The sequence below is a fragment of the Drosophila simulans genome, chromosome 3L, assembly GCF_016746395.2.
Source record: "Drosophila simulans strain w501 chromosome 3L, Prin_Dsim_3.1, whole genome shotgun sequence".
Taxonomy (NCBI): Eukaryota; Metazoa; Arthropoda; class Insecta; order Diptera; family Drosophilidae; genus Drosophila; species Drosophila simulans.
Genome location: NC_052522.2, coordinates 16,118,595 through 16,132,076, shown reverse-complemented (window position 1 = coordinate 16,132,076; position 13,482 = coordinate 16,118,595). Strand labels below are relative to the sequence as shown.

Sequence of the window (13,482 nt, the reverse complement as noted above, 5' to 3'; positions counted from 1 at the left end):
TGATAAAATCGATGCAGATCTTTAGCCAAATTATTAAGATTTCCTTTACTACATTGCAGCTTGACAGCCCTGGTGGCGAATACTAAATATAGAAAAATACTAAAGGCAAAAGTGGCGATTTTCCGATTGTCCACCGGTCTTATCGTCATTGCACTCGAACGGTCATACCGTTTGGCTTACAAAAGAAAACAAATCAATTCGCACAAAAACATTGCCAAAAAGGTAAATGGCGGGCACGACGGCGCCGAGTGATAACCATATAGTAGTGACCAGTGTTTAGCAACCGATTCCCGCCCAGTGACACTCGAAACAAAGGGCACGACCGACAGTGCCATGTACTACTTATATGTTCTGTATATATATGTGCATATGCGTAACAGGGAATAACCGATAAGAACGGCGCAGCTGCAGATAGACAGCCCTTCAAATTGGACTTTGTTTATTGATCGTTTGTGGGTGGCGATGGACTCGCTGATCGCGAACTGATAACCATAAATGTTAACCACGTCACGCCACCCCACGCCTCTCCCGCACACACACACACTCGCACACGTGCGCCAGCTGAGCACATGCATACGTATATGCATGCTCACACGCACACAGGCGCATGGCCGTGCGCAAGAACTCTTTTGTTGTACTTTATGTAAAGTGGACGATCGAAAAAGTAAACTAATTCAATGCACTGGGTTCAGCAATCAACGTCGGGGTCACCAATTGAGTGCAACAAAAATCCAATCAATTTGGCGCGGCGAATTTTCGGTTGATTCAGTACATAAGGAATGGCATGAAACGTACTCCTCTTTTCATTGGATTTGAATCCCATTATCATCTTTAAGAAATTTAAAAAAAGCAGTGCTTGTCAACTGAATGCATTAATTTCTGTTAGAAAAACGTAGTGTTTTCCATTGTGCATGTAAATACACATATGCAGTCCCAGTTTTATATTACGTGTCAAAATAAAAGATTGACCTTTATCATTGGTCGTTTTACAACCATTGTTTATAACTTTGTAGAAATACATCTTTATACAATCTTTATTCTAAACACGCTTAAACTTTTGAATTCATGACTAAATAAAAAGCTTAATATATAATATCTTTTACTTTCACTAAATATGAAAGGGTAAACACTTAACGAAAAGTCTTAATTGGTTCAAAGTTTTAAAGTTAAAACCGTCGTTAAACTTTAGTATTTTTTGAAACATCTCCATGCACTAAAAATGACACCTAAATGTCATCAATTTTTTGCTAAACAGTTTGCACACTTTGGTCCCCATAAACCCACTCATTCTAAAGATTATTGACTTTCGCGAGCTTCCACTGTGAAGTACGAGTATCTGCCCCATAATGACTATCCGTCGGACAGCCGGACTTTGTCCACAGCGGCTGTAGCTATTTCCAACGGAGAAGTCATCGATTGGCCAAGGCTGATTAGATTCCTCCTCTGGTAGCGGCCTTAGCAAAAGCTATAGCCTATAGCCCATAGCTCCCGCCGATATCTGGCGAATATCTCTGCCGTGCGGCGGTTGCCCCAGTCCATTGCCAGCTGGTGGTGCAGGTGGTTGCCTTCCCGGATTTCACGCTTTCTTTTAACTTGGCCGCGTGCTTTTGATTGAAGAAAACGCAGCTCGTGTGAGTGCGGGAACCTTGTGTAGTGGTCATAAACTATGTGTTCCACCGTCGGGACCATAAAGTGCGGGTTTACGAGCACTACCGGGGGAACAACCTACAATTAAAGTAGTGATTACGTAAAGACAGCCGTTTTATTGGTTAAACATCGCTATTTGCAGATCAAAATGGGTTCCCTGGAGAAGCTGAAACAATTGAGACTGATACACCTGTGCATCGCGCTCACCTTCTTCACCAGCGGGCTGTGCATCAACTTTATCCAGCTGCTGATGCACGTCTTTATCAAGCCCATAGACAAGCGACTCTTCCGCAAGTTGATGTACTATGCCTGCTATTCGCTCTACTCCCGTGAGTATATCCGAACCAGTTTCGATTAGAAGTAGAAACATAATACCTCCAATCCCTTAGAACTTATCTTCGTGTCCGATTGGTATGCCGGCAGCAAGATGACTGTCTACATGGACAAGGAGGACTTCGAGAAGCATGCCGGCAAGGAGCACGTCCTTCTGATCATGAACCACAAATACGAGATCGATTGGCTCAACGGCTGGATGATCTGCGAAAAGCTGGGCGTGCTGGGCAACTGCAAGGCCTATGCGAAGAAGGCAATCCGCTACGTGCCCATCATCGGCTGGGGCTGGTGGCTGGCCGAGTTCGTCTTCCTCAACCGCAACTTCGACCAGGACAAGACCATTATTACCGAGCAGCTCAAGGTGGTCTTCTCCTACCCCGATCCCACCTGGCTTTTGCTCAACGCCGAGGGCACTCGCTTCACTCCCGCCAAGCACGAGGCATCCGTAAAATTCGCCCAGGAGAGGGGCATGACGGTGCTGAAGCACCACTTGATCCCGCGCACCAAGGGATTCACCGCAAGTTTGGCACCCATCCGGGGTCTCTGTCCGGTCATCTACGACATTAATCTAGCGTACAGGCCCACAGATAAGGTAATTATAGCGACTAACTTCTAGCTACATCCTTTTGGAAGCACTTTTAGTTACATAATACTGTATTTTATTGTGCCATACATTTAATGCAGAATTCTGCATGGCAAAGCTTCTCATATATGTATATTTTTGATAAGGCTTATCAGCCAGTTCGATAATACCCGTCTAATCTAATTTCTTTTCTTTTAATCCGATTATCTTGCTCATAAAAGAAGTGTCGCATTAACTCACTTAAACTTTGAATAGTCATGATTTCTTAAGATCGATGCTCTTCGAGATAAATTGGAATAACTTTTCAAGGTTAACAAAGTGGTCATAATTATAACTTTATACGTGTCATCAGTATTATTAGCACTTTGGCCACATAGCAACCTTCATTTTTAATCGGAGTAACTTGTCGTTCTAATGATAAGTGCATAGAACTTAGCAAATTGCAATTTATTATGGTTTTAAATTAAACTCGCAGAAGCGAGTTATAAAAGGAGCTTATAAAGATATTAGCTATTAAAAGGCTATAGACCGGACTTAATTAATTTGCAATTGAACTTTCAGACCCCCGCCACAATGCTGAGCCTGCTGCATGGAAAGAGCGTGGAACCGCACCTGCTGATGCGGCGTATTCCACTGGAACAGGTTCCCGAGGACGAGAAGGAGGCAGCCGCCTGGCTGCAGAACCTGTTCGTGGAGAAGGACAAGATCATCGATAGCTTCCTGGAGACGGGCAGCTTCTTCAAGACATCCGGCATAAAGGAGGTGCCGGCCTATGTGAATAAACGCCGGCTGTGCTCACTCGTGAACTTTATCTGCTGGGCGGTATTCTCTCTGTCCTGCATTTTCTATTACGTGATCACTTCACTGCTGGCGGCCAACTGGACGGCCTTCATCACCGCCCTTTCCGTCCTGGGACTTTGTAAGTTTGGGGTTCAATCTTTAGGGAGAATGGCACGTTAGACGGCATTAGCAATCATTCTTTAAGTTTTAAGAACGTTATGGAGTGTTAAATGCTAAAGTTCATATATAATTATGTCTTCATGGTTATAACAAGCATATAAGCCGCGTTCTAATGTGTTCTACTCTCTCCAAAAGCTTAACTTTTGTAAATCTTAATGATATTCATGTTTTCTTGTTCCAGTTTACTGGCTCATGGGTCAGGCCATCAACAAGACGCAGATCAGCAAGGCATCTAATTATGGATCCTCCAAGCCGGTCGCAAAGTAACTTTCGAATTCGCATTTAGTTTCGATTGTCGTCGAACTCAATTATTTACAAGTGACTTTGTAAAAGGCAGTCCTCTCACAAATCTCTCTGCTAAATGAATCAATTCGCGATTCCTGTCCGGACGATTTAAAGTGTTTTTGAACAGAAGTGCATGTTTTTCTTGTCTAAGTTTATGGTTACGAGGTAACTCCCGCACACTGGAGCCATCAATTTGCGTACGTAGTTGGTAGTTGTACACCTAAGTGGAAATTTAATTGTTTGATCAATTGTATTTTGGCGAGCATTGCAATAATTAAATTAAACAGAACGTGAGAGCGTGAGTTTGTTGTTGTTTTTTTGTTTTTGATAAGGCGTAAGGCAAGCAGTGTGCTGATAAGGGCGGCTGATAAGTGCGGACATGCAAGCAGTGCGACGAAAGAGTGACCTTAACACAAAATACCAACAGTATTTCTTAACTGGATATTTGAATAAAAAGAATATACGTGTGTAAAATAAATGTAAAATTTGGAATACATTGTTTTTGAGATTCCCAGAAAAGTTTTCCAAAGTTACTTATTAAACAGGAATGAACGGTTGCAATAAACGAGCAATAAGCAAAGCAATTATCCACGTCGTGTCGAAATATTTGTGTTTATCAGCATTCTCTCCACACGTTCGGTTCTTTATCAGTTGTAACGATCGGAAGCAGCGCACGTTCCGTTAGTTCGACTGCTTGCCCTTGGCTATACGATCAATACAACCACACGCCAAGCATAAAATCGACTTTATTCGCCGATAAGCAGTGTCGCCCATTCCAATTGACTGATAACAGGTGATTAAAAGTGTTAGTTGTGGGTTTCTGGGTTGTACTATCGACGAGATCCATATCACTAGGGGCCCGGGTCGCCTAGAAGAGTCACTTTCATTCAGTCGAATTCTACTGGTTGGTAGAACAAGTTGCAACTTCCTGGTCTCTAATTGTTAAGATTCCGCTAAGATAGGTGAGTGAGTGTGTGTGTAAATGAAACAGTGGACTGTCGCAAAGTGAAACTGAAACGTGTTGAGTTCAAAAACTATTTGTACTTATGGCATTGTCTTTATCATTGCTAATATCAAATTTGATAAAACAAAATGTGGTATTCATCGTGAGGATTGTTAGTTAGTTCGATTTTCCTCGTCGAACTGTGCAATAAAAAATATCTTAATTGATTATGAAATTAGTTGTACCGTTGGAAATTCCCAATACAACGATAAGAATTTAACTTCCAAGTGTGCATGCTATACGAGTGTCTACTGTACCGATACAGTGTGTTGCGCGTGGGTGTGTGTGTGCGTTTACGGTACTATAATTTAAGCATTTCAATTTTCATGACACATTGGGAGCAAAGTTTGAGTGCTGGCCATATAATCAAATGTCGATATCGCGCGCTGGACATATTTATGAACTGCATTGCAGACATGACTTTCCACTTTCGATTACGTAAACGTTTCTCCAACGGACTGAATTAATTGAGTTGCGTCTATTTTTAGCCTAGGATGTCGCATCTACGGGGTTTGGGGCGACTGCTGATCGCCGTGACCTTCTTCACGTGCGGATTCTTCGTCAACATTGGCCAGCTCCTGCTGATTCTCCTCGTGAGACCCTTCGATAAGAAGTTATCCCGCAGTCTGGCCTACTATCTGCACTACTCCTTCTATTGCAGTAAGTAACCAATCATATGAATATAGATTATCATCATATTATTATGAGTATCAATGTTTCACATTTCATTCACATTAAGTATAGTGTAGTTTTCAGCACACTTCCTGTTTTCCTGATTAGATTAGGTATACGCAAGGTCTTATTTTGTATAAAGCACTTAGTTTTTACATTTGATAATTAAATGAAATAACGTAAAAGTGGTACTTAATGATAATTTCAAAACTATCCCCACATTTCAGTCCTTGTCTGCGTGGCGGAATGGTATGCGGGCAGCAAGCTGAGGGTGTACATCGATCCCCAGGACGAGCAGAAGTTCTTTGGCAAGGAGCACGGACTGCTCCTGATGAACCACACGTACGAGATCGACTGGCTGACCGCCTGGATGATCACCGACAAGCTGGGCAATCTGGGAGGCACCAAGGCGTATGCCAAGAAGATGCTGCGCTATGTTCCGGTTCTGGGATGGGTCTGGTGGATGGCCGAATTCATCTTCCTTGACCGCAACTTCGAGAAGGACAAGGTGGTGATCAAGACGCAGCTGAAGGAGGTCTTCTCCTATCCGGATCCCGTGTGGCTACTGCTCAACGCGGAGGGCACCCGTTTCACACCCGCCAAGCATGAGCTCTCCGTCAAGTTCGCCGAGGAGCGAGGTCTTCCCGTCCTCAAGCACCACCTCATTCCGCGCACTAAGGGATTCACGACCAGTCTGCCCACCATGCGTGGCATCTGTCCTGCCATCTACGACATCAATCTGGCCTTCAAGAAGAATGCCGAGGTGAGAACTTAAGATCTCATATAAATATATATAAATTTTAATTTACATTTTGCAACTTGAATTGATTTACAGCCTAAGCCCACCATGCTGTCCCAGTTGAACGGCGAGCCCGTGGAACCGTACATGTACATTCGCCGAGTGCCACTGGACGTGGTTCCCGATGGCGAGAAGGAGGCCGCCGCCTGGATGCAGGACTTCTTTGCGGAAAAGGACAAGATCATTGACAGCTTCCACGAGACCGGCAGCTTCTTCAAGAATTCCGGAGTCAAGGAGGTGCCCGAGAAGATCTACAAGCCCCGCCTGAGCACGTTGCTCAACTTCTTGGGCTGGGCCACCTTCGCCGTCTTGTGCATCCTGCACTACTTGGTCACCTCGCTGGTTGCCGGCAACTGGTTTGGCTTCATCACGGTTCTGTCCATTTTGGGAGGCTGTAAGTTGAGAAATTGTAGTGTAGGAGGATATATTTTTAACTTTTACAACTTGTACTTTCAGTCTATAGCCTCATGGAATACGCTGTGAATGCTTCGAAGATCAGCAAAGCCTCTGCGTATGGAGCAGCTGCTGCCAAGAAATAGATTTCCATACCTGAGTTTTATAAACTCTGCGACAGTTTTGGAATATACGCCCTATAACTAACAACTCGACTGCACAGACCATAGAAATATTATGTACATTGAATATGTACGATAAACAATTGTAGTTAACTGAATAAAATAACATTTTATGCGAAATTTACTTACAAGGACTAATAGTTTCTTAGGTGTAAATATTTAATATGTGTTTGTATTTTTAATCGGAAAGATTTTTCTTTTGTTCTAATTAAACATGCGTTATAATTTTAAACCTAATATACAATGAATGCTTTAAAATTAGGTTATCGAATTTCAAATATAGATAGCTAATCAAAATCGATAACTGCTTATCGCAATCAGCTGAGTGCGCCTAGTGCGACCCTTCGCGCAAGCAGTGTAGCAACTCATCGAACGTTTTCATCCAGCTGGATTCAGTATTCCGCCGCTCGTCACCTGCGGTCATACTGATTGCAACTTCCCAAATTTCTTACAATAATCCAATGAAAATTAAAAAACATCTTTTCGTACCTTTAATGCAATAATATGTGCATTTTGAAGGTGAGTCTGTGCAGCACCAGTGCCAAAAATTGCTTTAAACCGAGTTTCTGCGAAATCCACGAAGCAGAGTGAAAAGTGAAACGTAACGAAAAAAAAAACGTTGGGAGAGATTTTCGTGCAGTTCAGTGTTTTTCCTGGGGGATTACTTCGTTTCAAGGACCTTTCACTGGCCTGTGGCCCTACTTTTCGAAGGTGCCATTCCTTGGGTTGGCACAACCCATAGGATACTGCCCGAAATTCCCTTTGTTCGCGTCTCAAAAGAAAGCGGATGCTTGATGACGTTGAAAGCGAGTTACGTTTGTGTCCCCCATTAAGGCAGTTATGCGTGTGTGTGTGAGTGGCTCTCTCTGCCTGGGGTCTCAAAAGGATCATCAGCGATCCTTGGAGCACTTGAAGATCCGAAAAAGTTCTCCAGGAAGTGCAACTGGGGTATGAAAATATATATTTGCTATATATACATACAGATATACTTGCATGCGTGTACAAATGCCCCCGCACACAAACAGCAGCAGACGAGTGTGCGTTTGTGTGTGTGCGTCTGTGTGGGGGGAGCACGCGAGTGTGTGCGTGTCGCGACAGCTGACGTTGGGGGTAAGGCAAGAAGAAGAAAAAGACGAAAGCGAAACTTTTTACTGTGCCACTTTTGATCGTTGTAAATGGAAAATAAGTCTATCTTGAGTCACGTCACTTTCATCGTTACATCAATTCGATAATAACGCACATATTTTATGCGAAATTAGATCTTTACACGATTTACCCTTTTGTCGATCGATAATTAACTCATATTTATAGTTCGTTTCTATACTGATCTTATTTAGATCGTTTTCATTAAGATTCGACTTATAGATATAGCCTGGTACAAGTCCGTTCCAAAAATTAGAATTCATTCTCAGAAAAAACTAAAGTTTATGATGATGTTAAATCTGATAAGGATATAATTTGAATAACCCATAGAGCATATGTGTGTACATTTGTAGCATGATTTCTTTAACCAAGATAAGAAATATTACACATGCATGCTATGAAACTTTCAAAGGCAGTATGACTTCCGCCATTCCTATAATATATATGAATATAAAATGTTGAACAAGCCTAATTCGGGTAATATTTTCAGATGTCGATATCACCAAGATGCCATTAAAATAATAAATTTCTTACTTTCGGCTTATATCATTTTAATTCGTATTTTTATGTCTTTTACGCACAGCATGCCGATTCAGGCTCCCTCATGGACAGATTTTCTGAACTGTCCCATCTGCTGCAATGAATTCGCGGCCAGCCAGCGATGTCCGGTCAGTCTGGGCTGCGGGCACACCATCTGCAAGCTATGCCTGACGACCCTCTACAACCGGCAGTGTCCCTTCGATCAGGTGAGTTAAACTCCATCTAAATATTGCTTTAACCCTAATCGATTTGCCGTAATCCCTTTCTCAGACCGTGATTGTCAGCGATATCGACAATTTGCCCATTAACCATGCCTTGCTCCAGTTGGTCAAAGACTCGGAGCTCCTCGAGCTGGGACCACCACCGCCCAGTGTGCAGAAGCTGGAGCCGGAGCACCTTAAGTGCTACCAACTGGGTCAGCGGTGCATCGAGGAGCTGGCTTTGCACTTGAAGTCCTTCCTCAACCTGAACGGAAATGGCAATCTTCTAACTCGACCCATGCTACGAAAACTGGTTACCCTGGTCAACTGCCAGCTGATGGAGGAGGAGGGACGGGTGAGAGCGCTCCGAGCAGCCAGATCCCTAGGCGAACGCACAGTCACCGAGCTGATCCTGCAGCATCAAAATCCCCAGCAGTTGAGCTCAAATCTGTGGGCTGCAGTGCGAACAAGAGGATGCCAGTTCCTTGGACCAGCCATGCAGGAGGAGGTGCTCAAACTGGTGCTGCTGGCCTTGGAGGAGGGATCAGCGCTATCGCGCAAAGTGCTGGTCATGTTCGTCGTGCAGCGACTGGAGCCGAAGTTTCCCCAGGCCTCCAAGACGAGTATCGGACATGTGGTACAGCTGCTCTACCGCGCCAGCTGCTTCAAGGTGTCGAAGCGGGAGGCGGACTCGTCGTTGATGCAGCTCAAAGAGGAATTCCGTACGTATGACGCCTTGCGCCGCGAGCACGATGCCCAAATCGTTCAGATAGCTACCGAGGCAGGTCTGCGTATAGCACCGGAACAGTGGTCTTCCCTATTGTATGGCGACGTGTTGCATAAGAGCCACATGCAGAGCATCATCGATAAGCTGCAGACGCCAAGCTCCTTTGCTCAATCAGTCCAGGAATTGGTCATCGCCTTGCAGCGGACCAGTGATCCTGCGAAGCTATCCAGTTTGCACCATCATCTGAAGTACCTGGCCAACATTGATCCCTGTGCGGAGGTTGCCCCGTGGTCGGATTTGGCTGAGGCCCTGGATGCAGTGCGCCATTCGGTCGTTGGACTGGTGAACTTTCTTCAGCACCATGGAGTGCGCAAGGCGCAGGACGGCATCAGTGGCGGTGGCAGTGGTGGGACGGCCAATAGCAATCCCAAGTACAAGATCAGCTTATGCAGGGACTTGAATGTGCGGCGGGTGTGTCCCCGAGGTTCTAGCTGTACCTTTGCCCATTCCCAGGAGGAGGTAGAACGCTATCGTGCACGGAATCGAGGAAAACACATGAAGACACCGTTGGCGCTGCAGGGACCCCCAGCGGTAGGCGTAGGAGCCATAAAGAAACCCCTAGGCGAGCAAGAGGGACCGCCTCTAGGTAACATGCCACCCATGTTACCTATGTCGCCTATGCATTATATGGGCTCTCCTAGGGGATATCTGGATCCCAGCTTGGGACTTTCGCCAGGTGGTGGTCTCCCACCGCAGCAGCCGCCCCTGCTTCATCCGTCGCATCACAGTCCCATTACCCGGCTCATAGTGCCCAACCGCTACGATTCTCGTTTCAGCGGCTTTGGCGTTGGCACGCCCAGGAATCCTTCGCCTAGAGAATACCAAGCCAACCCGATAGCGCCAACGCAACGCAATGCCAACCCACCGAACTTTAGTGTGAACAGCAACGTGCACAAGGGCTACATGTTGCCCGGCAGCGGTGGAGATGTCTTCCATTTGGGCAACCCGTGGGAGCAAGCATACCTGGCACAGCAGCAACAGCAGCAGCATCCTCCACAGCATCCCCAACAGCAGCAGCCACCGTCCAGCAAGCCGAACCCCAGCCGACCGTTGTCGATTTTAGCCGCAACAGCTGATACCTCATTTTATGAAAAGAAACCGCCGAATAGTGTTAGCATAGATCTGGACAGGGTCCCGGAGGTCGATGTGGATGCAGTGCCTCTGTTCCGGCGATCCAATAACAACCACAACAACAACAATAGCAACTCCCACAATAACAACAACAACAATCATGGCTCATCACTGCTGTTCTGGAACAATACGGGTAAAGAGTCAGCGAACTTTGTACGATCAGACTCCATATTGGATGACGATGCGTCCACATTCGATGTGCCCACTGGCTCCTCCATGCTGAGTATCTACGGCCCGATTTGCCCCAAGAGCAGCACGACCGGCAACTGGAACAACTTTGATCTGGGATATGGCGGCTTTAAGAGCGACAGAAACGATAGCTTCAATGCCAATAAGGTAGGTGTGCTGGTTTTATTAGAAGGGGTGTGACTATTTATCTTTCTATCTATTTATGCAATCTAAACTGTTTTTGCTTATGGGTTTGGCATAGTGAATAACATGAATTTTCTAACTGATAAGGCTTTGCAACCAGTGTATAATCTTATATTTAAATATCTTCCCGGAAACAGCAGCAACAACCGGTGTGGGGCAGGAAACCGCAACTGATGTCGGAGGATAGTTTCGAGGGCGGCATCGATAGTGGAATGATGCTGCAGCTGGAGAAGAACCTGGTGGACATCGTCGATCCCGATGACAGTGGGATCAAGTTGGACTAGGTACTGCAGTCAGGCCCACTCAGCCAGAGGATATTTCTATATAGGTGTTTATATAGATCGAATGGGCGGAAAAGAATATGTATAATGCAATCATTTTACACATCGTTAGAGGTTTGTACCGCACAGTTCAAACTTTGGTAGAATTTCAAAAGTAATTGTAGTTAAATCTGATCCGAGCGATCCGTTATTGGATCGGAGCCAAAACAAAAAATCAATTGGGTTGGATACCGTCTATTAGAATCTATTAAATAATTGTCTAATTAGTTCATTGTTCAAATTTTGTGCAAATGTGTTACTCATGTTCGTGTTATGTTTCAGATTCGGGGTTTGTGTCTAGCACACATAGTGAAAAGTATAAGAGCAAACAAAAATAAACTCAACCTAGATTGTAAACTATGTGTGTAGCCTAGAATTCAGCTCAGACTCGTAGATCCGTAGGAATCCACAAAAGAGGCGAATGATCAAGAGTGATGAGGATGAGGATGCGGATGAGATATGCAAACTCTTGTTGAGATCGGGCAACATCCAGTTTTGTATAGCAGCGAAGATTTTAAAGCAATTTCCTGAGATGAAATAGAGATACTGTGCAATTAACTGTACTGTGTAATTAACTGAATCATGATCACAAGACTTCGAGATCTAGGCAGAACTCATATTCTTATCCAAAATAGTGTGTTTGTCATCCCCCGCTCCTGATTGTTTGTGATCAAAATTTGATTGATTGTGTAACGCTGTAAACATAGATATAAACTTATATATTTTTTTTAATTATTAACTATTTCAAAACGCTATTTTTATATATACAAAATCAGTAGGGCTGACAAGGACCTGAAAATCCTATCGCTCTCAAAAACACAATCACACACATACACCAACACGCATACATGCTGAGCCACAGGACACGAACGATCATTTGTATGTGTGTGAAATGAATGTTTATATTTCTTAAAGAAATTTTAATAACGCTATTGTGCGATGTTGTTAACTATTGTACTATATATTATTAAATTTATTGAAAATAAATTAAAATCACGTCCCATTTTCCCCTTTTTGTAAACTGTGAGAAGAGTAAAGTACAGGAGAATTGACAAACAGGAAGTTAAAATGTCATTCAGGGCTTTGAGAACATTTACCCATACCTACTCTACGCAAATATAAATTTGTATTTATATCTAGAAACTAATCAATTGTGCGCTCTATTATTAATATTATATATTAATGTCAGTTGAGCCTGCGTTTTGCTTTCAAGACTTTGTACATCAGTTTGATTCGAAGCAAAAGTGAGAAAGATTTTGTAACTTGTATTTGTTAAGCGATGAAATCAGGAACCCTATATATATAACAACGCTTGGTCATAAAGGAACATAACATATATATCTTTACAAATATATTTATTGTTAACGAGTTTCGATGCCGTGTGTGTAGTAGAATCCATGTAAAAATATATTCCCCATCCCGGGGAGTGCGTGTTCAGTTGTGAGCTAGTTAAAATTGATCAAAGCAATTTTAAAAAACAAAACATACATATGTAAATGTAATTTCCTACTACTCAGAAACTAAAGCATTCAGTGTATAGAAGCGAATCGAGGGAGCTAATTGGATTTTCCAAATCCATTTGCCTCCTGCCAAACGCGAAAAATATGGAAGAAGCCTGGGCGGATGGTCGTTCAACTGCGTACTTAAGTGCCAATCGAAATCCAGATACGGATTCAGATCCAGATTTGGCGATTTGGCTATATCCGCTCAGACTTTGGCTGTGGTGAAGATGATTTTATTGTAGCTTAAACCCAATGGGTTCAGTTCATAGTAACGTATTTGTTGAGTTGAGTTTTGTAACTTTATAATTTACAATCAGTCCAGCAACCGCCAAGTCCCCCAAAACTCTAATATTTCAAAACTGACCGAGGCGAGGCTCTTTTTTTTTTTGAAACAGATCGTGCCGAGCAATTCACACATACACACAGACATTTTCTATTTACACACACTTATTTAAATGCATATATATATATTTACACATACATATGTTAATTAAATGTATTTTTGGTATTATCACTCAATGTTTCTACGCTAAGCAAATTTCGAGTTCTGTTAATCAAAGTGGAAAAAATTATGCAAAACAAAAAACAAATTATTTATTTTATTTACCAATAAATTTTCACAAAACTTTA

The 13,482-nt window shown here is 43.4% G+C and overlaps 3 protein-coding genes across 7 annotated transcripts; all 3 read left to right on the top strand.

Moving 5' to 3' along the window:
• Positions 1–98: 98 nt before the first annotated feature.
• On the top strand, positions 99–4,110 carry LOC6738325 (1-acyl-sn-glycerol-3-phosphate acyltransferase gamma). Of its 2 annotated transcripts, none has more exons than XM_016169400.2 (5): positions 99–222; positions 1,790–1,976; positions 2,037–2,572; positions 3,125–3,482; positions 3,705–4,110. In XM_016169400.2, exons 2-5 carry the CDS (start codon positions 1,796–1,798, stop codon positions 3,788–3,790), a joined length of 1,161 nt encoding a protein of 386 aa, XP_016032172.1. In that variant the 5' UTR covers positions 99–222; positions 1,790–1,795; the 3' UTR covers positions 3,791–4,110. The 2 variants fall into 2 exon arrangements, with proteins under 2 accessions (XP_016032172.1, XP_016032170.1); XM_016169398.3 differs by lacking the exon at positions 99–222 and adding an exon at positions 1,479–1,631.
• Positions 4,111–4,447: 337 nt separating this feature from the next.
• LOC6738324 (1-acyl-sn-glycerol-3-phosphate acyltransferase delta) lies at positions 4,448–6,989 on the top strand. 2 transcript variants are annotated; one of them, XM_016169402.3, is made up of 5 exons: positions 4,448–4,601; positions 5,300–5,471; positions 5,711–6,246; positions 6,319–6,676; positions 6,739–6,989. In XM_016169402.3, exons 2-5 carry the CDS (start codon positions 5,306–5,308, stop codon positions 6,819–6,821), a joined length of 1,143 nt encoding a protein of 380 aa, XP_016032169.1. In that variant the 5' UTR covers positions 4,448–4,601; positions 5,300–5,305; the 3' UTR covers positions 6,822–6,989. The 2 variants fall into 2 exon arrangements, with proteins under 2 accessions (XP_016032169.1, XP_016032168.1); XM_016169401.3 differs by lacking the exon at positions 4,448–4,601 and adding an exon at positions 4,614–4,770.
• A 232-nt stretch (positions 6,990–7,221) lies between these two features.
• On the top strand, positions 7,222–13,482 carry LOC6738323 (roquin-1). 3 transcript variants are annotated; one of them, XR_001599746.3, is made up of 5 exons: positions 7,222–7,376; positions 8,584–8,746; positions 8,811–10,994; positions 11,168–11,425; positions 11,633–13,482. XR_001599746.3 is itself a non-coding variant. In XM_016169404.3 (4 exons), exons 2-4 carry the CDS (start codon positions 8,585–8,587, stop codon positions 11,312–11,314), a joined length of 2,490 nt encoding a protein of 829 aa, XP_016032167.1. In that variant the 5' UTR covers positions 7,222–7,376; position 8,584; the 3' UTR covers positions 11,315–13,482. The 3 variants fall into 3 exon arrangements, 2 of the variants coding, with proteins under 2 accessions (XP_016032167.1, XP_016032166.1); XM_016169404.3 differs by having other exon boundaries at positions 11,171–13,482; XM_016169403.3 differs by having other exon boundaries at positions 11,168–13,482.

Coding starts and splice junctions, on each gene's coding strand:
- LOC6738325 (XM_016169400.2), top strand. CDS start 1,796: ATGGGTTCCCTGGAGAAGCTGAAACAATTGAGACTGATACACCTGTGC. Junction 2,573..3,124: donor CGTACAGGCCCACAGATAAG/GTAATTATAGCG, acceptor TTGAACTTTCAG/ACCCCCGCCACAATGCTGAG. Junction 3,483..3,704: donor CCTTTCCGTCCTGGGACTTT/GTAAGTTTGGGG, acceptor TTCTTGTTCCAG/TTTACTGGCTCATGGGTCAG.
- LOC6738324 (XM_016169402.3), top strand. CDS start 5,306: ATGTCGCATCTACGGGGTTTGGGGCGACTGCTGATCGCCGTGACCTTC. Junction 5,472..5,710: donor GCACTACTCCTTCTATTGCA/GTAAGTAACCAA, acceptor CCCACATTTCAG/TCCTTGTCTGCGTGGCGGAA. Junction 6,677..6,738: donor TCTGTCCATTTTGGGAGGCT/GTAAGTTGAGAA, acceptor TTGTACTTTCAG/TCTATAGCCTCATGGAATAC.
- LOC6738323 (XM_016169403.3), top strand. CDS start 8,585: ATGCCGATTCAGGCTCCCTCATGGACAGATTTTCTGAACTGTCCCATC. Junction 8,747..8,810: donor GGCAGTGTCCCTTCGATCAG/GTGAGTTAAACT, acceptor TCCCTTTCTCAG/ACCGTGATTGTCAGCGATAT. Junction 10,995..11,167: donor ATAGCTTCAATGCCAATAAG/GTAGGTGTGCTG, acceptor TCCCGGAAACAG/CAGCAACAACCGGTGTGGGG.